The sequence below is a fragment of the Nyctereutes procyonoides genome, unplaced genomic scaffold (assembly GCF_905146905.1).
Source record: "Nyctereutes procyonoides isolate TBG_1078 unplaced genomic scaffold, NYPRO_anot_genome, whole genome shotgun sequence".
Lineage (NCBI taxonomy): Eukaryota > Metazoa > Chordata > Mammalia > Carnivora > Canidae > Nyctereutes > Nyctereutes procyonoides.
The window spans coordinates 3,078,089-3,102,720 of record NW_026575041.1 but is presented as its reverse complement, the minus strand read 5'-3'; the positions used below and the strand labels follow the sequence as shown (position 1 = coordinate 3,102,720).

The window sequence follows — 24,632 nt, the reverse complement described above, 5'->3', positions numbered from 1 at the left end:
GTCTCTTGCAGTAAGACGTCTTGGCGCCTTTCCTTTTTACCGCTTCTCGAAGGCTGTTGGAGGGAGAGCCGCTTCTTCCTGCTTCCCAAGCTGCCCGGCGGCTCCGGTTGCCGGGGAACGCAGGCGCCTTGGGAAGGGATGGCGGGAGGCGACGGCTTAGGTGCTGGAGCCAGAGTTCAGGTGGTGAAGAAGAGCTCTGGCTCGTCATGAAACAACGAAAAGGCCAGGGGTCTGCGGGCGTCCGTGGCCGCAAGAAAAGAGGTAACCGGAGCGACCAAAGGTTGAGGAAAGAGTAACGAGGCGGAGTTAGGGGAGCCAGGTATAAAGAATTCTAGGGAGACTTCCACATGCGCCTGTGAAAAAGGAGGGAGAAGGGAAGAAAGAGGGAAATAACCAAAGAATGAAAAGGTCGAAAGAGAAGGCATTTTTCGCCCTCACACGAATGGAAAGGAAATAGAGGCCGAAGTAGGGGGACAAAACGGGCGAATAAATGGGCCGAGGTGAGGGCTAAAAGGGTACAGGCAGAACGTTTCTAAAGAAAGGGAATAAAAATCCTAGGAATTTTTTAACCTTTTGAAAGTGAGTTATAATTGATGTAACATTATCTTAGCTTCAGGTTGTACATGATTGGATATTCGTATATGTTGGGAAATGATCACCGCAGGAAGTCTAGTCAGCGTCCATCACCGTTACTAAGAAATTTTTTTCTTGTCATGAAAACTCTCAAAATGTACTTTTTTAGCAACTTTAAGATATGCAGTACACTATTACCTATAGTCACTGTGCTATTACAGCCCCATGAGTTAGGAGTGCTTTTGATAACAAAGCTAAATATGTGCCTGTCTGTGTGTGGGAAAGTATACCTTTGGAGTTCCACACGGACTGGGGAAAAAAACACATGTTGGAGAGGTGGTATGTCAATTCTAATAGGAGAAGATCATGTTTTATACTTTACTGAATCCCCAAGAACTAGCACAAAGCAGGACTCAGTAAATGTTGGTTGAATGGGTCCAACATGAGGCAGTCTTGAAGCATGAAGGGGTACAGGCAGGAGTTGGGAAAGATAGTTGCGGAAGAAAGAGGGAGGAGTGACAAAGTGTGGTAGTGTTGGAGTGGTGGTGAAACAGTATGTAGCAAGAGGACCTTATGGATAGTATGCTTAAGGAGAACTATGCACACCAGAAAAGCAGGGAAGTGTTAGTTGTGGAGGAAACAGGCGCCCTAGTAACCCAGGACTGATCAGGAAACTAGAAATTGAATCTCAGTGGAGCTGCCTACAAACAAACAAACATGCATTGTGTGACTTTGCTTTTTACATTATAGGTAATGTGGTGTTAGGTATGGTGATAGTACATTAGGCCATTGGATTAAGGACTGAATCTACAGTCTGAGAATGAATCTTATCCAAACTGTTTAAAGATAATAAGGCAGTTTGAGGCAGTACCTTTCCTGCCAGGAATGATGGGAGGATATGAAATAGAAGCATGGATATATTCAATACTGGTGTTCCCTATGCCAAACCAGCCAAGTATATTTGGTTGATAGGAGGTAGATAAAAATAGAAATAACATAAGAATGTCCTTCTTTCTATACCATATGTGTGTGTGTATATATATATATACATATATATATACACACACACATAGTAATGCTTATATACACACCCATGTATTATTTTTATATTCAAACTAGTTATCTATAAAGATTATGGTGGATCATCTTCGACTAGAGAGCAGAGAATTGTTCGCTTTAGAAATCCAAAGGCTTACTTATATAGATCTCCTGATCTGATACACTCCAGTATATTTTCTTCTTGTTAGGCATGACCATTCTCCAAGGAAAAAGAGGAATAGAAATGTGTGTATAATATAGGAATGATTTCTTTTTTTTTTTAATTTCACTCTAGTTAACATAAAGTGTTATTTAGTTTCAGATGTGGGTGGCCCAGCGGTTTGGCGCCTGCCTTTGGCCCAGGGCGCGATCCTGGAGACCCAGGATCGAATCCCACGTCGGGCTCCCGGTGCATGGAGCCTGCTTCTCCCTCTGCCTGTGTCTCTGCCTCTCTCTCTCTCTCTCTGTGTGTGACTATCATAAATAAATAAAAAAAAATTAAAAAAAAAAGAACTGTGTAGTTTCAGATGTGCAGAATGGTGATTTAATAATTGTATACATTACTCAGTGCTCATCATAAGTGTACTCTTTAATCTCCATCACTTATTTCACCCATGCCTCCCCCCACCTCTCCCCTTGTAACCATCAGTTCTCTGTAGTTAGGAGTCTGTTGGTTTGTCTCTTTTTCCTTCTCCTTTATTTGTTTTGTTTCTTAAATTCCTCATGAGTGAAATTGTGGTATTTGTCTTTCTCTAACTTCACTTAGCATTATATTCTAGCTAATATAATCCATGTTGTTGCAAATGGCAAGATTTCACTCTTTTATCGGTGAATAATTCATAGATATATATATGAAAATAACTATGAATCATGCAAAGATCATAGATCTTCATAGATCACAAGGTTCATAGTTATCTTCATATGTATATGAGTATTATTCAGATATATGAATTCATATAACTGAATGGAAGACAGGGTCATTAAGGGAAAGTTTTATACAAAGTCATGATTAAATGCCTAGTTTACATTTATTATCTGTCTGAAATCCAATAAATACTATAAAAGCTGGAGATCCCTGGATGGCTCAGCAGTTTAGCGTCTGCCTTTGGCCCAGGGCATGATCCTGGAGACCCGGGATTAAGTCCTGCATCGGGCTCCCTGCATGGAGCCTGCTTCTCTCTCTGCCTGTGTCTCTGCCTCTCTCTTTCTCTCTCTCATGAATAAATAAAATCTTTAAAAAAAAACACTATAAAAGCCAATAATATTATGAGCCCAGTACTGTAGTAAAATGTGGCAGACTCTGAAGATGATAGTGTCTGTCTTCATTGACTGAATGATGTTGGCAGGAAAGAAAATACACAATTTAAGGTGGTTTTTATTGAAATGCTGTCATATGGTATAGACTTAATCATTTGAGCATTGAGTGAAGGGAGTTGTTGCTGTTTCATGTTTAGTGATGGTTTTAAAGTAAGAGGGAAAGATAATATATTAAAACCTAGACATTGGGCAGCCCCGGTGGCGCAGCTGTTTAGCGCCTCCTGCAGCCCAGGGTGTGATCCTGGAGACCTGGGATCGAGTCCCACGTCAGGCTCCTTGCATGGAGCCTGCTTCTCACTCTGCCTGTGTCTCTGCCTGTGCCTCTCTCTGTGTGTCTCTCATGAATAAATAAATAAAATCTTTAAATAAATAAATAAAACCTAGACATTGCAATAATTTTTTTTAAAAAATACTTGGAAGAAAAATTTTAATTCTGAGATTTTAAAAACCTATGCATTGTATCATTATACTTGTATTTTTGAAATGGTATCTCTTTAAATTATAGTTGACATACAATGTTACATTAGTTTCAGGGGTACAACATAGTGATTCCACAAATCTATGTTATACTGTGCTTACCACAAGTGTAGCTTCCATCTATCCCCATACATACAACACTGTTACAATATCATTGACTATACTCCTTATGCCTTTTATCCCTGTAACTTACTCATTCCATAATTGGAAGCCTGTATCTCCCACTCCTCTTCACCTATTTTGCCCATCTTCCCATTCCTCTCCCCTTGGCAACCATCAGTTTTTCCTTGTATTTATGGGTCTATTTCTGCTTTTTGTTTGTTTAGGTTCCACATGTAAGTAAACTCACATGGTATTTGTCTTTCTCAGTCTGACTTATTTCACTTAGCATAATACCCTCTAGGTCCATCCATGTTGTTTGAAAGGCAAGATCTTTTTTTTTTTTTTTAATGGCTGAATGAAATCCTGTTGTGTACATATACCACATCTCCTCTATCCATTTATCTATCAATGGATACTTGGCTTGCTTCCACATCTTGGCTAGTGTAAATAATGCTGCAATAAACATAGGATTGCATATATCTTTTCTATTAGTGTGTTCTTGTTCTTTGGGTAAATACTCAGTAGTGGAAATTACTGGATCATGTGGTAATTCTATTCTTAATTTCTTAAGGAACATTCATACTGTTTTCCAACAGTAGCTGTACCAATTTACATTCCCACCAATGGTGCATAAGGGTTCTTTTTTTCCTCCACATCTTGACAACACTTGTTATTTCTTGTTTTTTTAATTCTAGCCATTCTGACAGTATAAGGTGATATCTTATTTGTGGTTTTGATGTGCATAAAATGGTATCTTTCAATTAAAGGGGAGTTTGTTTTAGCATGTCTTATGTTGGTATTATGTTCCTTTCCACAATAACCTGAATCTGACCCTGAATACAAATTAGTTATCAAGGTGGCTTAAGTGACTAGGTAGTTTATTCTATGGTCTGATTTGCTATTTATTTCTCATATATTAGAATACATAGGATAAACAGTCTATAGAGACTAAAATGTGCGTTCTCATTCAAAAAGCAGAGTATAGGGGCACCTGGGTGGCTCAGTGATTGAGTATCTGCCTTCGGCTTAGGTCACCATCCTGGGGTCCTGGGATCAAGTCCCACATCAAGCTCCCCATGGGGAGTCTGCTTGTCTCTCTGCCTCTCTCTGTGTAAATAAATAAAACATTTTTTTTAAGTACATGTTTCTATATTTAATCTAAATTTTGACTTAGTGTTTTTGGATTCCTCCACAGGTTTGAGTGACATTTCTCCATCTACGAGCCTACCACCTCTGGTTGAAGGCCAGCTACGCTGCTTTCTGAAACTTACTGTCGATAAAGTCATATGGAAGATTGCAAAGCCTCCCTCTTTTGTACTTGTCCGAGTGAGATGGTGGGGTGAAACATCAGATGGAACCCTATTTTGTCCTAGGGACGCATTGCAAACTGAACCAAAAGCTGTGAGAACAACTACACGTTATGCTGTTCGCTGTGGTCCAAAGCAGTTTACCTCTTATCTAACTGGTATGTTTTTGTCTTATCATTTTACCTGCAGGCCTAATAATCATGTGTTATGTTGTTAGCAGTGGGTGTTATTGTGTATATAGTATCTATGACTTTGTTAATTATTGAGTGAAAGAAGTTTACAACAGCCACCTTTTATTAAGAGTATACTGTGTGCCAGCTGTTGATATATATTCTAATCCTTAATAACCCTGCAAAAAAGACACTTGCTTTGTTTTATAGGCAATGAAACTGAGGTTCAGAGATGAAATTAATAATCTTTAAGGCAGGGCAGCCCCAGTGGTGCAGCGGTTTAGCACCGTCTGCAGCCTAGGGCGGGATCCTGGAGACCTTGGATCGAGTCCCATGTCAGACTCCCTTCATGGAGCCTGCTTCTCCCTCTGCCTGTGTCTCTGCCTCTCCCTCTCTCTCTCTGTGTGTCTCTATGAATAAATAAATAAAAAATCTTTAAAAAAATAATAATCTTTAAGGCAAAGATTTGATTAAATTTTTGATAAATGGCAAAAGTAGGATTTGAACCAATTTCTGTCAGACACCACAACTCATTCACTTTTGCCACCCCGTGCTTCTTTAAGTAATAACTGTAGTCTGTGTTCTGGGACTTATATTATTCTCAAGGAAAGAGTTATATATAAAAGCATATGTATAAATTCTAATATATATATAAACTTTACTAATAATGCAAGTTAATACATGCTAAATGAATGGGTTAGCGAATTAGTAATATTGGTCTTCAGAGCAGGGAAGGATCCATTTACAGGAAAACAGGAGCCAAGATTTCTTCATTTCTGTTCAAGGAAAGCATTCTAAATGTACTGTTTTTTCTCTATTTGGATCAGGCTTTCACATAAACACATTTTGGATGGTGGGTTATTTATCAAATCAATTCAAGTCAATAAGAATTAAGTATCATGTAAACGTTAATCTAAGAACACTGGAGAGTCAGAGGTGAATTAAAGGTTAAACTGTCCTTAAACAGCTTATATTCTATTAAGAAAAAAATTTTGAAAATCTCAAGATATAAAGGACAAAAAATTCAGTCAGAAGATATATATTGAGCACTTAGCATATGTTAGACTTTGTGCTAGGCACTGGGGAATTACAGAAATGAATCAATTTAATCAGAATGGTGTCTAATTCTAACTAAATTCACAGAGAGGTTTAGTTACAATACTAGGTAGGACATGATCAGCACTCTTATATGATACTCTGAATGCTATAAACCTAATTTAACAAATGAAGAGTCATTAAAAATTCTTCAGTAAGAGGATATCTATTGATGTGATAATCAGCAGATCAGACATTTATATGAGCATCAGGTGGTGTAATAAAGAAGGCGTTTGAACTTCTGATTGTTGTTATCAGCTGTAAAATTTAGGGAAAATTTCTTCCTATGTCTGACTCCCCTTTTTCTTCATCTGTAAAATGGGATTAGATAGCTGCTCTTTCACCTGGCTTTTTCATGGAGAAGCAGCCTGGTTGAATGAGAAGAACCTGGCTTTGAAGTCAGTCTTAAATTGGAATTCTAGCTTCAGGTTTGGGTGGCTGTCGGCTGCTGAGATGTTCCTTAAGATTTTGGAGCCAAAAAAAAAAAAAAAAAAAAAAAAATTTTGGAGCCTCAGTGTCCTATTAGTTAAATGGGGATAATAGCACTTTACTGGCAGGAATTATTGAGAAGATTAAATGAAAAAAATTTTGTAAAGTGATTGGTCCACTACCTGGGACACTGTAGGTGTGAGCCTTATAAAAATATTTAAGTCTTGGGCACTGTGGGGAACACAGAAACTTTAGATGTAGTCTCTGATCAAAAGGAACTTACAGATTAGTTGAAAAAAACAAAACTGATATGTATGAAATAGTAGTGAGTAGTGCCAGACAGTAAGTAATTAAATGTCTGATTACTTGGCACCTATAGTAAGTACCATATGAATATTCCAGGAAGTTATTCGGAGCTAAGTTTAGCATAAGTTCTTAGGAAAGCAGAATCCTACTTCTGTTGTGCACTAATTGGCTGCTTGAATTTGAGCATGCCATTTCATTTTCATGGGCCTTAATTTTCCCATTAATAAATTGAAGGGGTTAACCACCAAATGGGTCAGTATTCAAATTCTATAAATCTAGTTAGGAAAGAAGCTTTGTAGAAGGTAGGATTTGAAGAAGAGATGGATGAAGTGAACCTTGTATGTGAGGCCCAGCTGTGGACGTAAGTATGATGTATTTATTAAAAATTAGAAAATGACACAAGAGATCAAACATTAGTTTATAAGATATATGCTCTAACTGAAAACTTAGAAAAAGTATAGCTATTTCTTAAGCTATGTGGTAGGTATTATTTATTATTATTAATAAACAAATGAGTGATTAAAAATTCTTCAGTAAGAAGATATCTATTGATGTGATAATCAGCACACTGGCATTTTATGTACTCTTTTGTATGCATGTTTCATTTGAAAAAATAAAGTGCATGGTTTTGGAAGCCATGAGGAAGCAGCCTGGTGGCCAGCCTGATAAAGCCAACACTGGGCCCCAATCCTAAGTGACCACCATCAGGCTTTAGGAGATCCTAGCTCTTCAGAGTCCCTCCTGTCCCCATAGACCAGGCAGACTGCAGCAAGCAGAAGCAGTTGGGTTCTTATATACAAAACAGTGAAACACTAAAAAGAAAGTTGAGCGAACCCCACTCTTTAATATCCAAGCCATATGCAAGTCTTCCTAACACCCTGTAATCATTGCCAATTATATAAATTTAATTTTTTTATCCTCTGTGTGAGGTATTTGTCATTCTTCTCTAAAACTTTATTGTTCTTGGGTTCACTCTTCCCCAGCCCAACTGATGTGGTAGGTGCATGTTTTATTTGAAAAGAAAGTAATTTTTTAAGTAAAAAAATTTTCTAATGTATACCCTTCCCACTTCCAAAAAAATGAAAGTAAATGAAAAATATCTGTGTATGTTGTAATTATTTCTGATTAGACATGGCTGTGCTGGTGTTGGAAGTAATCACCAAACTTGATCATCTTCCAATTGGTAGAGTTCAGATCAGTGGACTAGATCAGCTTTCTCCAACTCATCACATCAGTGGATTTTTTACCATTGTTTCACCAACATCCAAGAAACTTGGAGAACTCCAGGTAAAAAATATTTTCTTTGTTGAATACAATAAAACATTTTTAGCACAAGTAGTTGAGTCTATTTATAGAATGGTTAGGTAAATGACTCCCATATATCATGCTAATTCCCATTTCATGCCTTTGTTCATGTTTTTACCCAAAGACTGTAATATAACTTAATTACCCAAATCCTCTTAGTGCTTTACTGCCCATCTCAAGTGCCAAAAGTCTTCCATAGCTCCTGCTGCATTCATTCTTCTCTATACTCTTTATTAAATTTATAGCATTGATTATGTAATTATTGTTAGTTATAATCCTACACAATCTCTAAAATTATGTATTAGTAGTCTCCCTTTAATTTCCCTTCTTTTTAGTTTCTAGAGTCCCTGGGAATCAAGACAGTGCTTTCTGCTTTCTATGTTTTTCCCACAGTTTTTAACATAGTGCCAAGCAATAATTGCTTGTTTACTCATGTAAGTGGTATCTTTGGTGTGTGCATTCATCGACTTAGCCTAAATTTTTTTGATGCTTTATTATGTACCACTAAGGATACAGAAATAAGAGATGATCTTTTCATGTAGTTTTCCAAAATCATATAGGAAAAAATAGAATAATAACAAGTAGAATGTAGAATGATAGGTATTATGCTACATGTATGTGTAGGATTGTGGGGAAGAACATAGAAGGGTCCTTTCTGAGGGAGACTCTTTGAGAGTGCTTCCTAGAAAATTCTGAAGACTCAAATCGCTTAGAAATTTCATGGGTTTTATACCTTATCAAGTATATTCTAAAACACGGAAATTTAAACAAGTATATAAGAAAACAGTTCCAAAAGTATGAGAAAAGACATACAGCATTCCAGATGTAAGAACTTCTTATAGAACTATAAGCGCTGTATAGAACATACAGCATTACCAGATGTAAGAACTTCTTATAGAACTATAAGTTACTTGCTCAGTTGGAAGGACACATGATTCTTGATCTCAGGTTTGTGAGGTGGAGCCCCACTGTTGGGTGTAGGAATTACTTAAGAAAAAAAAAAAACTATGAGCTCATAATTGTGTTGGTGGAACAGAATACAGTCCAGAAGTAATTCCAACTGAATGAAAGAATGTAACATTTTAAAATTGTATTTATCATATTTTTATATATAATATATTAAATTTAAAAATAGTGACACTACTTCGGTAACTTCATGGTGAAATGAGTCTGGTTTATTCCTCTTTTTCTGATGATGGTATAAATTCACATTAGATCTGCAAAACAGCTTGACATTCTGTTTCAAGAGCCATAAAATTACCGCAGACCATTTACCTCGGTAACCATACTCTTAGGAACTTATCCTAAGGAAATACCTTAAAAAGAGAGGGGAGCTGTATGCCAATGTCTACTTATGGAAATACACTTTTAGTGTTGAAAAATGAAAATAAGTTACTCAACAATATTAAGATTATAGTCTGTTAGTGGAATATTTTGTTTCCATAAAAGATAAAATTACACATAGTTATGATTATGTAGCTGCATGGAAAAATGGATTTTCCATAATCAATGCCTGGGAAAGAATAAGGAAAATTGAAAACAGTTGGACTTAGGATTCTAGGCGGGGTTTTTCCTATTTTTAAAATTGAGATATAATTCACATGTCATAAAGTTCACCCTTTTAAAGTATACAATTCACTAGTTTTTAATATGTTCACAGAATTTTATAACCATCACTACTATCTAATTCTAGAGCATTTTATTACCCTAAGAAGGAGTACTTTGCCCATTAGCAGTCATTCCCCTTTTCACCTTTCTGCAGTCCCTGGCAACCACTAATTTAACTTCAGTCTCTAAATATTTGCATGTTCTGGACAATTCATGGAAATGAAATAATATATTATGTAGCCTTTTGTAACTGGCTTCTTTCATATAGCATAATGTTTTCAAGGTTCATCTTTGTTGGGGCATGTTTCAGTACATTATTCCTTATTATGGCTGGATAATATTCCGTTATATGGATAGACCACATGTTTATCCATTCTTCAGTTGATAGACATTTGGATTATTTCCACCTGACTCCTATGAATAATGGCAGCTTCTATGAACATTTATATATAAGTTCTTTTGTAAACACATTTTCATTTCTCTTGGTATATACCTAGGAATAGAATTGCAGTCATAGGAAAAGTATGTTTAACTTTAAGGAACTGCCAGACTGTTTTCTAAAGTGGCTGCATCATTTTTTTCCCGTATTTAAATATCCATTGATACAGTAATACTTGTGTGTTTTTTATTTAAATGTCATTGGGTTTGTTGGAAAATTGTATAGAGCATTGGAGGCAGAAGTCAGATTTTAAAAGATTAGGGAATAAGGAAATCAATTAGAGATTAGCAATTAGAGATTTGTTTGCCAAATAAATGTCAGCGAAGGGAGGGAGAGGTGGTGTGATCTAATGGAAATAGCACTAGAGTTGGACATGGAAAAACAGTTATGGACAATGGAGAAACCAGAACAGAAATGGCTACAAAACAATTCTGGTGTTCACTTGTCCTCTCTGAGCTTCCATATTCTATTTTGTAAAATGAACATACTAGAGTTTTACTTCACAGCATTATTTTCTTTTTAAAGAGTTTATTTATTTGAGAGAGAGGCAGAGACACAGGCTAGAGGGAGAAGCAGGTTCTCTGTGGGGAGCCTGATGCCCAACTCGATCCCAGGACCCCAGGATCACAAGCTGAGGCAAAGGTTCCCATCTGGAACCCGTCTGGGCGCAGGCACGGGAGGAGCTGAGGCGCGAGGCAGGAGGGGAGTGGACGCTGCTGGCAAGGATAGTGCTAGAGAGCGTGGCCCGCATCGTGAAGGTGCAGCTCCTGGCGTATCTAAAGCGCGGCTCCTTGTGCCTGAGAGTATTACCAGGTTCGCCCGGCTCACAGTTTCAGAATGGCTTCGGTTACTGCCTTTCCTCAGTGTACTTGCACTACTTGGCTACCTTGCAATGTCCATTCCTCCCGAAGAAAAAACAACAGAAGGATAGCTTGATTAATTTTAAAATACAAAAGGAAAATCCCAAAGTGGTGAATGAAATAAACATTGAAGATTTGTGTCTCACTAAAGCAGCTTACTGTAGGTGTTGGCGTTCTAAGACGTTTCCTGCCTGTGATGGTTCATATAATAAACACAATGAATTGACAGGAGATAATGTGGGCCCACTAATACTGAAGAAGAAAGAAGTGTAATAGAATGAATTAGGATTGAATTAAGTTGTGTGCTGTAAAATCCTATAACAATATTTTTTCATTTTTTATGTATAGAAGATCTTTTAAATGGTAGTCTTAATTATTGCTACTGGTTGAGTAATTATTTCTGCCAATTTATTTTCTTCTACACTACTGTTTATATTTGATACTTTGTGTATTCAAAAGGTCATTTATATAGAAGTTAAATTGTACAACCCTTTCATTCTTAAAAAAAAAAGGCAGGCAACCCTGTTGTAGGGATTAAATGATATTTAAAAATATGGAAACACTTAACATCTTAACATCATATTTAAGCATGTGATGGGGGACATGCCAAATTTACTTGAACTTGAGAGGACATGACTGATAGTGGGTAGCAGAATTCAAAAGTTTTTTGGCATTAGTTTAGAAGAGGGGTTGATACACTGCCTGGTGCTCCATATCTGGCTTTCTAACTAAACATAGGTTTTACATTTTCAAAAGGTCATTTATTTATTGTTTAAGATTTTATTTGAGAGGTTCGCCTGTGTGGCTCAGTGGTTGAGCATCTGCCTTCGGCTCAGGGTGTGATCCTGGGGTTCCAGGATAGAGTCCCACATCAGGCTTACTCTATGGAGCCTGCTTCTCCCTCTGCCTGTGTCTCTGCCTCTCTCTCTCTCTCTGTCTCTCATGAATAAATAAAATCTTAAAAAAAAAAAAGATTCTATTTGAGAGAAAGAGAACACTAGCAGGAGGAGGGGCAGAGGGGGAGAGAGAAGCAGACTCCTCCCTGAGCAGGGAGCCCTATGCAGGACTTGATCCCAGGACCATAAGAATCATGACCTGAGCCAAAGGCAGACACTTAACCGACAGAACCACTCAGGTGCCCCTTAAAAGATCATTTAAAAAAGAAGAATATGCAATAGATAAAGCCTAAAATATTTATTCTCTGCCTCTTTGCAGAATAAGTTTGCTGACTTCTTTTTAGAATATTATGATTTGTTTGTAGACCAAAGAGAAGCAAGTAAAGAAAGAAATTGAAAATAAGAGGATAATTGAGCCAGTAAAATCATGAAGAGAATTAAATAGGAATGAGTTTCTATCATGAACACAATTGCTAGGGTTTCATTGGGATGGAGGAATTATAACCAAGAGGCATGGAGGAGGAACATTTTGAGATAGACAAAATTGAAGGGGTTTCATTCTGATCATTTTCTTATCAACATTTGTTGTATGTCTATCTACCACATGTTAGGCATTATGTATTTTATTTCACTTTAACTTTTTGTGTTGTTTTTCTTAAATAGAGATATGCCAAACATTATCTTATATATATAAAATACATAAATAACCACACAGTGAACACCTATTGTCTCCTCATCCAGGCTAAGAGATATTAGTAGTACCCTTTTGCAGAGATGTGTTCCACTATGTGGATATTTCATAATTTATCTATTTGCCAGTTGGTGGACATTTGAGTTTTTTTTTTTCCTTACCACTTTTTTGCTGCGTATAAATAAAGCAATTCTTGTGTAGACACATGTTTTTATTTTGGGGGAGGGGAAATATCCAAGAATGGAATTACTGAGTCATGGTTAACTTTTTAAGAAACAACCAAACCATTTTCATAGGGGTGGTGTGACTTTATTCCTATCAGTAGTATATAAACATTCTCCACATACTTGCTAGCACTTGGTTTGGGTAGTCTTTTTAATTTTTGTCATTCAGTGAGTATGTACTGCTATCTAACTGAAGTTTTAGTTTGGATTTCCTGATGATTAATCTATTGAGTATTTTTTCATAGGTGTTTGGGCTATTTTATCTTCTTTAGGGATTCACAGGCTGTAACTTCCAAGGCAAATCTGACTCACTCAACACCTATATTTGTAGATTAGTTTTATTAGAACATAGCCGTACTTATTCATGGTGGTCGATGGCAGTTTTCGTGCTGCAATAGCAAAGTTGAGTACAGTAGTCCCCACTTGTCTGCAGTTTCTCTTTTGGTGGTTTCAGTGAAGTCAGGAAGCAGTCCTGACTTATCCTCAGAAGTTTGATAGTAGCCTATCACTATGTCACAATGCTTATGTCATTCACTGCACTTAATCTCATCATGTAGGCATTTTATCATCTTATCAACAGAAGAAGGATGAGTACAGTATAACATATTTTGAGAAACCACATCCACATAATTTATTTTGTTATCGTTATTAATCTCTTACCATGCCTAATTTATAAATTAAACTTTGTCATACTTATGTAAGTATAGGAAACATAGTGTATATATATGTATATATATTCTATATATATATGTATATATATTCTATATATGTGTGTATATATATATATATGATTCAGAACTATCTGCAGTTTCAGGCATCCATAGGGGTCTTGGAACGTATCCCCCGTGGATAAGGGGGAGCTACTATAATTATGACAGAGACTGTATGGTATGCAAAGCCTAAAATAACTCTCTGGCTTCATAGGAAAGGAAAAGTAATCTGTACATCTCATGGTTCAGCTTTAAATAGTATACATGCTCAAATAGTAATTTCAGTTAGATCAATAATCAGTGTTTATAGTATAGCTAGATGGGCAGATTGGAAGATGAGGTGGTAGATGGATGTGGGATTGAGCTAAATTTATATCTTTCATATTAAGTCAAAAGATAATGCCTGAAAACTGAGGGAGGGTCAATATGTGACATAATTATAAGGACATTATTTGGAACTATAGAAGTAAATACCCTAAGAATCAGGGGCAGGAGTTGAAAGTAGTTGCCTCTCAGAAAAGAAAAATATGGAGGTCTATGTGAGGGTCTCATTTTTGTATTAAAACTGTTTGACTCTTTAAATTACATGAATGCAAAATATTAGTTTAAAAATAACTTTTGGTGAAAAAAATAACTTTTGGGGCCCCTGGGTGGCTCAACTGGTTAAGTGTCAAACTCTTGATTTTGGCTCAGGTCATGATCTCAGGGATGTGGGATGGAGCCCCCTGCATTGGGCTCCACACTCTGCTTCTCTCCCTTTGCTCTTCCCTGAGTGCGCTTTCTCTCTCTCTATCTCCCTCTCTCAGATAAATAAATAAAATATTTTTAATAAAAATAACTTTTGAAAAATAACACATAGTGAGTGATGGAGTTCTTGTCATACCACTGAATTGCTGTCCCCCGAAACAGTCATGAATTGACTAAATATGGAATCCTTCTTGTCAAGTGGTAAATGAAGCCAATGGACAACTGATAGACGAAGATGAATAAAGGTGACTTTAGACTGTTGCTATAAAGATCAGGTTCCGTCAGACCTCAAGAAGACAGATGCATAGTTACTAAAGGAAAACTGAGATTATGGAGTTAGAACAATTTTAAATAATAAGGGCCAAGTTGGCTGGAGGTTGCTCAGAGTACTTTGACAATAAAGATCATCAGAACCAAACTGACCAAGAAAGGAAGCTTTTCTGTATTCTATTATTGGTATAGGTCAGATGTTGAAAATAACAAGTCAAACAGACTGACGACAAGAAAAATCAACTGCCAGAACACTTGAGTGGTTGGTTCAGTGGTTGAGCCTTCTGCTCTGGGTGTGATCCCAGAGTCCTGGGATCAAGTCTCAATTCCGGTTCCCTGCAGGGAGCCTGCGTGTCCCTCTGCCTATCTCTCTGCTTTTCTCTGTGTGTCTCTCATGAATAAATAAATAAAATCTTTTAAAAGAAAAAGAAAAATCAACCATAAATATAATAAACTTTAAAAAAAAATACCAAACTTGGGGTACCTGGCTGGCTCAGTTGGAGGAGCATGCAACTTGATCTGGAGGTCATGAGTTTGAGCCCCGTGTTGGGGATAGAAATTAATATAAAAAAAAACTTAAAAAAAAAAACCTCATATGAGCATGTAACATAATACATACATATATATGATTATTTTAAATTGAAATTAGAAAAAAACAATTATAAATTCTTTGCTTTTGAAATCAGTTCCTTTGATATGACTAAAAACTCAATACTTTTTCTTCTCTACCAGGTTTTCAATACCAGATGTTTTATATTTGATGAGCATTACAGCATTTTTTAAAAACCATGTAAGAGGGATACCTGGGTGGTTCAGTGGCTGAGCATCTCCCTATGGCTCAGGTCATGATCCTAGGGTTCTGTGACTGGACTCCTGCATCAGGCTCCCCACAGGGAGCTTGTTTCTCCCTCTGCCTATGTCTTGGCTTCTCTCTCTGTGTGTCTCATTAATAAATAAATAAAATCTTTTAAAAATAAAACCATTTAAGAATAAAATTTAGTTTTTATTCAGTTTCATAACAAAATAACTGTTCACAAACATGGCTGCCTTTATTTCCAAACAACGGCAGAATCTTGGCCCAAAAGTTGGATTTTATTTCTAAGATATTCTTAAAATTTAAGATACTCAGCGTATTTAAGCTTAAATATTGTACTGCACTGCATTAACTTCCATGTTGCACTGTCAGTATAAATTGAGAAAGGCAAATTGAGCAGTGTTGGTTTTCATAACATTGGAAATCAAAAAAAGTCTTTTTGGGATGTTGGTCTTTACAGTTTTAGAAATATATTTCATACTGTCACTTTGATGTCTGGAAACCCTATTTCAGCATAAAAAATACAGAAAAGTGGGATAGATGGTTCCTTGCCAAATAAATTTTCCAAAGATAGAATCATAAAAAAATGAATAAATTGAATCACATATTATATACTTCCTTGTGAATCCACTTGGAGATAAGTCATTGAGTAATTTATATAACCTCTCATGTCAATTAAAATAGTCCTGTATTTGATCAGTACTTCCTGGTGATCTGGGGTGGGATTTCTCCTGGAAAACAAACCAGATGACTTCTTTTAACAAGCAAAAACATTTAACACCGCACAGAGCTTCATATATATGTGTGTATATACCACCTAGTATTCATGTAGTAAAAACAGATTGTAATACTGCTAGTATTCATACCACCTAGTATTCATATAGTAAATACCACCTAGTATTCATGTAGTAAAAACAGATTGTAATACTGCTGATCCAGTTTATCAAGCAAAACGCTGACCACAGTAGTTTAATTTATATGTTAATTATATATGTATATTGTTTGATTTTTTTTTTTTTAATTCATCAGAGACAGAGAGAGAGAGGCAAGAGACATAGGGAGAGGGAGAAGCAGGCTCCCTGTGAGGAGCCTGATGCGGAACTTGATCCCAGGACCCTGGGATCATGACCTGAGCCAAAGGCAGATGCTCAACCACTGAACCACCCAGGCAGCTCTGTGTTGTTTAATTTTTAGCTTTTAAGATGAAGTAGGTTTATGGTTCTTTGTCTTGGCAAAATGTTGCACTTTGAATTTAAATTTTGAAACAAGTCTATTGTCAACGAAAAGAATCATCCATTGTTATCAGTCTTTAATAAACTTTTTAAGACCTTCCTCAGTTTGGAGAAATACCATTTCCTCAATTTGTTTGCCATGAGCATCTCCTCCAAAAGTTTTTAACTCGGGTAAAAATTCTCATTGATATTTTAAATAAACACAGCTGTCAGCGAGTTGTTTTATTTGCGTTCTCATCAACTACAAAGAAAAGTACAAATTATTTAATGTTTTTACTCAGCATACCTTGTAAGTTTATGGCCTACTGCTAACATTGGGAACACCTATAATTTTAATTATACCTACATATGCAAATGTTTATTATTCACAAATTCGGCTACATTCTTTAATACATGTTACCATCTATAAGAGACTTTTGTACCTTAAAATTTTTTATCTTAAATACATAATTTCCTGTGACAGGAGTACCACTTATTTTATTCACATTTAAACTCTAACTAAAATCTGTTCCTTTCTATTTATTCCATTTTTATCATCTTTTCTACATAGTAATTATCATTCTACTGTAGTTTGTTTCATAATGCTGTCTTTGACGATTACATTTTTCCCCCTGGCAGTCACATTTTCTTTGGTTTATTTCACCATTAGGAATAGTCTTTTCCACAAAGAAATATGCCTTATATTTCTTTTGAAAATCGTAGGTCTCTAGTTCTCTCTTTCATGGACACAAGAAATATTTCACTTTCCTCTTGATTCTACCTTAAGGGACACAACAGCCTATGAAACCCAAAGACAGGGATAGTATAAACTCTGTACACATAAATTTGACAATTTAGATGAAATTGATCAATTCTTTGAAAATGACAAACTACCAAAAATCACTCCAGATAAAATACGTAACCTGAATAGACCTGTAATTATTAAGGAAATTGCTTTTGCAGCTTAAATCCTTCCAAAAAATAAATCACCAAGCCAAGATAATTTCACTGGTGAATTCTTCCAAACATTTTTTTTTAATTGTATGTATTTATTCATGAGAGACAGAGAGAGAGGCAAAGACACAGGCAGAGAGAGAAGCAGGCCCCATGCAGGGAGCCCAATGTGGGACTCCATCCCAGGTTTCCAGGATCACGCCCCGGGCTGCAGGCGGCACTAAACCGCTGAGCCACCCGGGCTGCCCTCTTCCAAACATTCAAAAAAAGATATAACACCAATTTTGTACAATTTTTTCCAGAAAATAGAGAAAATACTTTTCAACTTATTTTATGAGACTTGCACCACCTTGATAGCGAAATAGAGGACAGTACAAGATTTAGACCAAAAAATAAGCCTAAAAATCCTCAAAAAAATATTAGCAAGTTGGGTCCAGCAATATATAAAAAGAGTAGTAAGACCATGTCCAAATGGGGTCTAATCCAGGAATGTGAGGCTATCTTAGTATTTGAAAATCAGCCAATGTGACAAGCCATGTTAATAGAATACTACTAAATCAGTAAAAAGGCATGAACTACTGATACACGAACCATGCTGATGAACCTGAGAGGCATTATTCTGAGTGAAAGAAATCCATCTCAAAAGATAATATACTGTAGGTTTCCATTTTCATGACATTTTCAAAAAGCCAGAACTATAATGGTTGAGAATAGATCAGCTCTTGTTAGGGATTAGAGGTGAGGAGAGTGTGACTCTCCCTGGGAGAGGGATAGTCCCAGGGAGTTTTTTGGAGTAATGGAAGTGTTCTCTGTCTTGGTTATGGTAGTGGTTAAATGCATCTATTCATAGGTTAAAATTTATAGAAGTGTATAAACACAAAAATATCCATTTTATTATAAGAAAGCAATATTTTTAAGTGGGATGATAAACAATAGTTAGCACTCTGCCTCATTGGGACATGGCTGGGGACTTTTCAAATTGGACCATGTACCCTGACTAAAGCTACTAGTCTACTTGAGCTAATTTTTGTCACATTGTAATGGAGACCCAGCCTTGTTGGATCTTCTGATTTTTCAAGAGAACCAGAATTCCAAAATTTTACATAAAATCTGGTATTTTAAAGCATTGTTAAATAATTTTTAGTTTAAAAACTAAACAGTTTTTAAAGTGATCTTTATATATATATATATATGTATATATATATATATAAATTTTATTCATGAGAGACACACAGAGAGAGAGAAAGAAGCAGAGACATAGGCAGAGGGAGAAGCAGGCTTCACACAGGGAGCCTGATTTGGGCTTGATTCTGGGGCTCCAGGATCATGCCTTGGGCCGAGGGCAGGCGCTAGACCACTGAACCACCCAGGCGTCCCTGTTAAATAATTTTTAAAAATTTTAAATGCTATGTTGACCAGCATAAGACTGAAAAATAGGCATACTAATGTGCTATCACTGATACTGATAGATGTTATAGTAGATAATTTTAGGCAGCTTAGTCCTGAAGAGAGCCTTGTGTCATTAAGAGAAGAATATGAATGTCCTTAAGGTTGCTCTATTATGGATGTGAGAATCTTATGCTAAATTTGTGGTATTCATGGATGGCATGGGCTTCTGAAGAGATGTGCTATGTTTAGGTGACAGAATGATGGTCTGGGGAAGGAACTAGAAAGGAATAAGTCAACTTCCCTTCTCTTGGCTAGTAAAAGAAGTAGTTTCCATTGGAGAAGACTGTGGAGAAATTAGGACATTTTAAGAAAGATGTTCAATTGAAGTGGTAAGGTAGTTTGTATAAAATAGAAATCCTACAGGGCTCCATAAAGGGGTTGGCAGAGGAGTGAGCACAATGATAAACATGATTGGGAAGGAGCATGACTGAGGTGGATAAGAATGATGATCTGGGAGATGAATACAGGAATATATTGGGTACTTTATGTGGAAGCAGAGGTGTTAGGAGTGAAATCCTTTGGACTTGTAGGAAATCCTTCTATTGTTCTACAATATTCTATTTTATACCTCTAAAGCTTAACTAATGTTCTTCCCTTCGCCTGGAATGTTCTACCTCAACCTCCCTTAGCCTTTTCTGTATCATTCATATTTAAGGTTCTAAATCCAGATGTATATATTTCACTTCTGGAAACTGCCCCAGGTGTTCCTCACCTCTCCCCCAAGTTCAGATTCCTCTTTCTCTTACCACCCAATACACATCTCTACCTCAGAGCTCACCATTTTGTATTAAAAATATTTTTTTAAGTTCCCCTATAAGGTTCTATGGTCAGGGTCCATGTTTTATTCATCTCTTTGTCTCAGACAGGTAGCACAGAGCCTTGCGCTGAGCTAGTATCAACAAATATTGTTAATTGAACAGAGGAGTTAAGCTAGCACATGTTTTGATTACAAGATTGTTGTGGCAGGAACCTAGACTTTCTTCTTTCTTTAAGGACGACTGGTAGTATAGACCTATAAGCTGTTTTGTGATTGGTTCAGATCTACTTAGAGAAAAAGCAAAACTCAGTAGCCAGACAGCAGGTCATTATTAAGGCCAGGGACATATGCCTTTATTCTCAGTGTCATCTTTGTTTCTAAAATATAGTGGCAGTCTTTTGAAAAATGATGAATGGTAAGGGAATACTTTCTGACATTTACATTGGGCAGCCAGGACTTTATGCAATGCTGTTATAGCGATCACTACGCAGAGTATTTATCCAATGGCGTTCCTGTCATTTGTGTTTGTAGAAAATCTTGATGGTGAATAGATTTAAAGGACTTTGTTACCTGGTTCAAGAACAAAATTCTCATCAAGACCCAAGTGTATTTTATGGAGTCTGTACCTTGGCAGTTTCTCTGTACAAATTATTCCATTGACCTTTCCAAAGACATCTTAAAATATCTAACTGCAACCTTTCCTTTTTGTGTTAGGCCCTTCATCATTATTTGACTCTTTGGCTGCTTGGACAGTTCCTTCTGCTTTCTCTGTCATTATAATTGAACTTTCAACACCATTATTCTTTTCTTTTGTGATATATTCTTCAATTTCTTTCCTAAAGCTTTGTTTTAGACTCTACTTTTTAAATAATTTGTTCTTCCATTAGACTTTTCAGAGGTCTGGAGAGCCATTTAATAGAGAACCTGAACTCAACAGGAATGAGATGATAAAAGAAAATTCAAGTGATTACTTTTCATATTAGTGTTTCTCCTTCTTTACCCTGCCTCATCTCCAGCATAGAACTAGGGTCTTAGTTTTCTTAAATAACCAACAATAAGGATATGGAAGGTGTTCTTACTCTCTTATTCATCAGACATAAGAATTAGGCATTATTAAGCATAATATACCAAGTGCCTATGCCTATTTGTCCATACGAAAATGAAAAAGACAAGTTCATACCTTCAAGGAATTAAAATTGAATCAGGGTAATGAATAAGCTAAAAGTGACAAATATCTCCTGTAAGCCTCTGCTTTTTTTTTTTTTTTTAATTTCCAAATAGAACAATATCCTTTCCTGACAGAGTTATATCATCACATGAGCCTCTCTGGGTGAGGAACTTAGCACACCTTATGGCCCATAGTAAAGAGTTCAGTAAATGGGGGTTATTTTGATGGACCGAATAAGCAGAAGCATGAAGAAGGGAGTGGCCATGACATCTCTACTTGGACACGGAGAAGTTTTCACAGGGGCACTTGGGTAGTGCAGTTGGTTAAGCATCTGCCTTTGTCTCAGGTCAAGATCCCAGGGTCCTGGGATCAAGCCCTGCATCTGACCTCTGGCTCTCTGCTCAGTGGAGAGTCTGCTTCTCCCTCTTCCTCTGCCCACCCCACCCCCCAACTTGTGCTCACTCATGCTCTCTTTCTCTTAAATAAATAAAGATCTTTTAAAAACTAAGAAAAGTTTTCACAGAGAAAGTAATACTTAAGGAAATTGCATATACAAGGCATAAGAGAATGAAACATAAGGTACATTTAAAGAACCCTAAATAATTGATATATCTAGGAGAGAGGGATGGAGGAGGGGAGCAAAGTGAGAAGTGAGGCTTCTGCAGGAATTTGAATTTGATCCTACAAAGAATGGGGACCATTAATTTATATTAAGCAGGGAACGTTAAAATTAGTTGCTATGAAAGAAAATTTGTGATATATTACATGTATATTTCTTTCAGGTCTCACTTGCCCTGGAGCCTCTGTCAGAAACTTATAACAGCTACAATCCTCTTCCTACCCCTGATGTGACAGAAAATGTACATTTATCTGAGCAGGAATTCAGAGAATATACTGAACCCAGCAGCACCCAGTTTCTGGTTCCATCAAAGCCTCGTAAGATGCCTACCACCAAAATTGATGGAAAAGAGTTAGCAGCTAACAATAGTAGATCAACCACTCCAAGGTAATTACCACAGTCTGTCAACTAACTCCCACTGTACTCATAATTTCTTTCCTTTATTTGTGTTTGGATAAAAGACTAAAAGTAGTCATTTCTTCAGCAAATAAATATCAAGTACCCACTGTGTGCCTGGTCTAGTACCAAGTACTGGGAATAGAAATTAATAAGAGACAATTCTTGTCTTTGAGGACTGCTCACAATCTGGTGGGGAGGCCAATGCAGATATGTAAGTATAAGTCATGTACAGATGCTATGATAGGGAAAAAGAGGGAAAGGGCACTATTTCATGAAACAGGATGGAGCGAGAGAAAGATTTTTATTTTAAATAATTGCGAAGCATTTGCTTTGTGTCAGGCTCTGTACTGAGCTTTCTTTTTTTCAAGATTGATTTGTTTGGGAGAGAGAGCACACACTTGCATGTGCTCAAGTGGAGGGAGGGGCAGAGGATCTTCAAGCAGATTCTCCTGAGCATGGAGTCCAACATGGGGTTCGATCTCATGACTTAAGATCCTGACCTGGGCAGAAACCAAGAGTCAGACACGTAACTGACTGAGCCACACAGGCACCCCAACTGAGTTCTTTATTTCATCATCATACTTGAGCCACAACTATACAACTGTAGATAGAACATCTGTTATTTATTTCATTTGGGAAATGAAAAACAGATTTCCAAAGTCTAAGCTACACTGCTGTAAACTACTGATACTAAAGTAGCTGCTAAAGTTCTCCTTTGTTTTATAACAGGGGAAAGGACCACTTGTACTTTGCAGAGAACTCTGATACAATAAAAGACTCTTTCTTTGGATTACAACACCATCCTAATTCAGGACAGAGTTTAGAGTCTATGACTCTGAAAGGCAAGTCCCCACGGAAGCAGATGTCCCTTCTTAACAGTTCTGAATTCCAGCCTCAAATTAGAACAGTGGCCAAGAGTCACAGTGACTCATGCATTCTTTCTTCAAACAACCCCCCTACCAAGGACCTTCTTTCAGGTATGTATGTATTTGTGAACCAAGTCTAAGCTATATTTATTGGGATTACTGTTTGTTAGCCAGTCTTCAAAGAGAACCAAGCCTTCTGTTTGAAATAAATAACCAAATAAAAGTGAGTGATTTCACTATAGTTCAGAATTGCTCACCATTTAAAGACAGCTCTATTAAACCAGTAAGTTACTACTAAATAATTACTGGGTGCTTCCAATTATAGGTTTAGGGAAGGAGCCATTTAAAATGAACCTGGATACAGGGGAAAAGTGTTTATGATAAAGAAATTATTCTTTATTTTTTCCCAAATAATTCAAGGCAAATGCAGTTTTTATCTCATCAGCAAATTTACTTGTGCCACCATACAGAGGCTAGTACTAAATCTGTTTCACATTCTGAAAATTCTTGGTCTCAGTGGGAACATTCAGTGCACAGCAACTGCTAATCTTAAGCCTGGGAATTAAATATGACTTACAGCCAAGCAGAAGTAGGAAGCAGTTAGTTTACCTGTACAAGGGCTTAGACTGAAATAAAGAAATCCAAATAGGATTATTTGGGAGTAGTAGTATAAAAGCAATTTAGATAACCTTACATTACATGTAATGCTCAACCATTTATCTCTGTGACAGCGGGGGCATAACAATTTGTCTCCATCTTTACAAGCAAATTTCCAAAGTAGAAAAGCTGCAGCATTAGTAGAAAAATCTTTAAAATAACTATTTGGGTACATAATTTACATTAGTAAGGATTTTTTTTCAAGAAGACATCCTTCATATTTTTTAACTGAAGTGTCTGTGAGCACTTATTTTTGAAAATATACTCTGATTACAATCTATTAATTTTATTCTTTTATTTTATTTTATTTTTTTAAGATTTATTTATTTATTCATGAGAGGTACAGACTGAGAGAGAGGCAGAGACACAGGCAGAGGGAGAAGCAGGCTCACTGCAGGGAGCCTGATACAGGGACTCATCCAGGATTCTGGGATCATGACCTGAGCCAAAGGAAGGTGCCCAACCGCTGAGCCACCCAGGTGTCCTTATTCTTTTATTTTAAAAAAAATTTTATTTAAATTCAGTTAATTAACACATCATGTATTATTAGTTTCAGACATAGAGTTCAGTGATTCATCAGTTGCATGTAATACCCAGTGCTCATTCGATAAGGTGTCCTCCTTAACGCCCACACCCAATTTCCCCATACCCCCACCCACTTCCCCTCCAGCAACCCTCATTTTGTTTCCTATAGTTATTAATTTTAATCTTCAGTGAGATCCTATGCCACATTAACAAGAACAGATCATTCCACTATACAATCTACAATTAGTTCACACCTGGAATATTTTATGTAGGCACCAGACTTTGAGAAAGATATTTGAATACTCATTAAGCAGTTACTTATTTAGTACCTGTCAAATGTCTGGCATTCTTCTAGGTGTCAGAGATACAGCAATTTAAGTGAAAAAAACAAAAAAACAAAAAAGCAAATTTCTGCCTTATGGATCTTGTATTCTAGATGGGGAGACCAATAATAAACTGGACAAATAAGTAAGTATATAGTGTTAGATGGTGATAATGGCAGTGGAAAAAACAAAGCAGGGCACATAGAGGAGGGGATGTTAGTTTTACATAGGTTGGCAAAGGAAGGCCTCATTAAGAAAGTAACAGGAGAGTAAAGATCTAAAGAAGATGAGTTCCTTCTGAGGAGAGTAACTAGGTTTGTGAGGGG

The 24,632-nt window shown here is 36.7% G+C and overlaps 1 protein-coding gene and 1 pseudogene across 4 annotated transcripts in view; both read left to right on the top strand.

Annotated features, from left to right (window-relative positions):
• The first annotated feature begins 27 nt into the window (after positions 1-27).
• The window catches only part of C2CD3 (C2 domain containing 3 centriole elongation regulator), a 146,828-nt gene continuing 122,223 nt past the window's right edge, over positions 28-24,632 (top strand). For 3 of the 4 annotated variants that reach the window (XM_055320669.1, XM_055320668.1, XM_055320671.1), the window contains exons 1-5: positions 28-261; positions 4,703-4,972; positions 7,944-8,101; positions 21,700-21,923; positions 22,665-22,912. In XM_055320669.1, the coding sequence (XP_055176644.1) occupies positions 207-261; positions 4,703-4,972; positions 7,944-8,101; positions 21,700-21,923; positions 22,665-22,912 (955 nt within the window). In that variant the 5' untranslated portion in view covers positions 28-206. Of the gene's footprint in view, positions 262-4,702; positions 4,973-7,943; positions 8,102-21,699; positions 21,924-22,664; positions 22,913-24,632 lie in introns of those variants that run through there. The other variant, XM_055320672.1, reaches the window with a different exon arrangement.
• LOC129506562 (CDGSH iron-sulfur domain-containing protein 2-like) lies at positions 8,725-11,482 on the top strand (annotated as a pseudogene).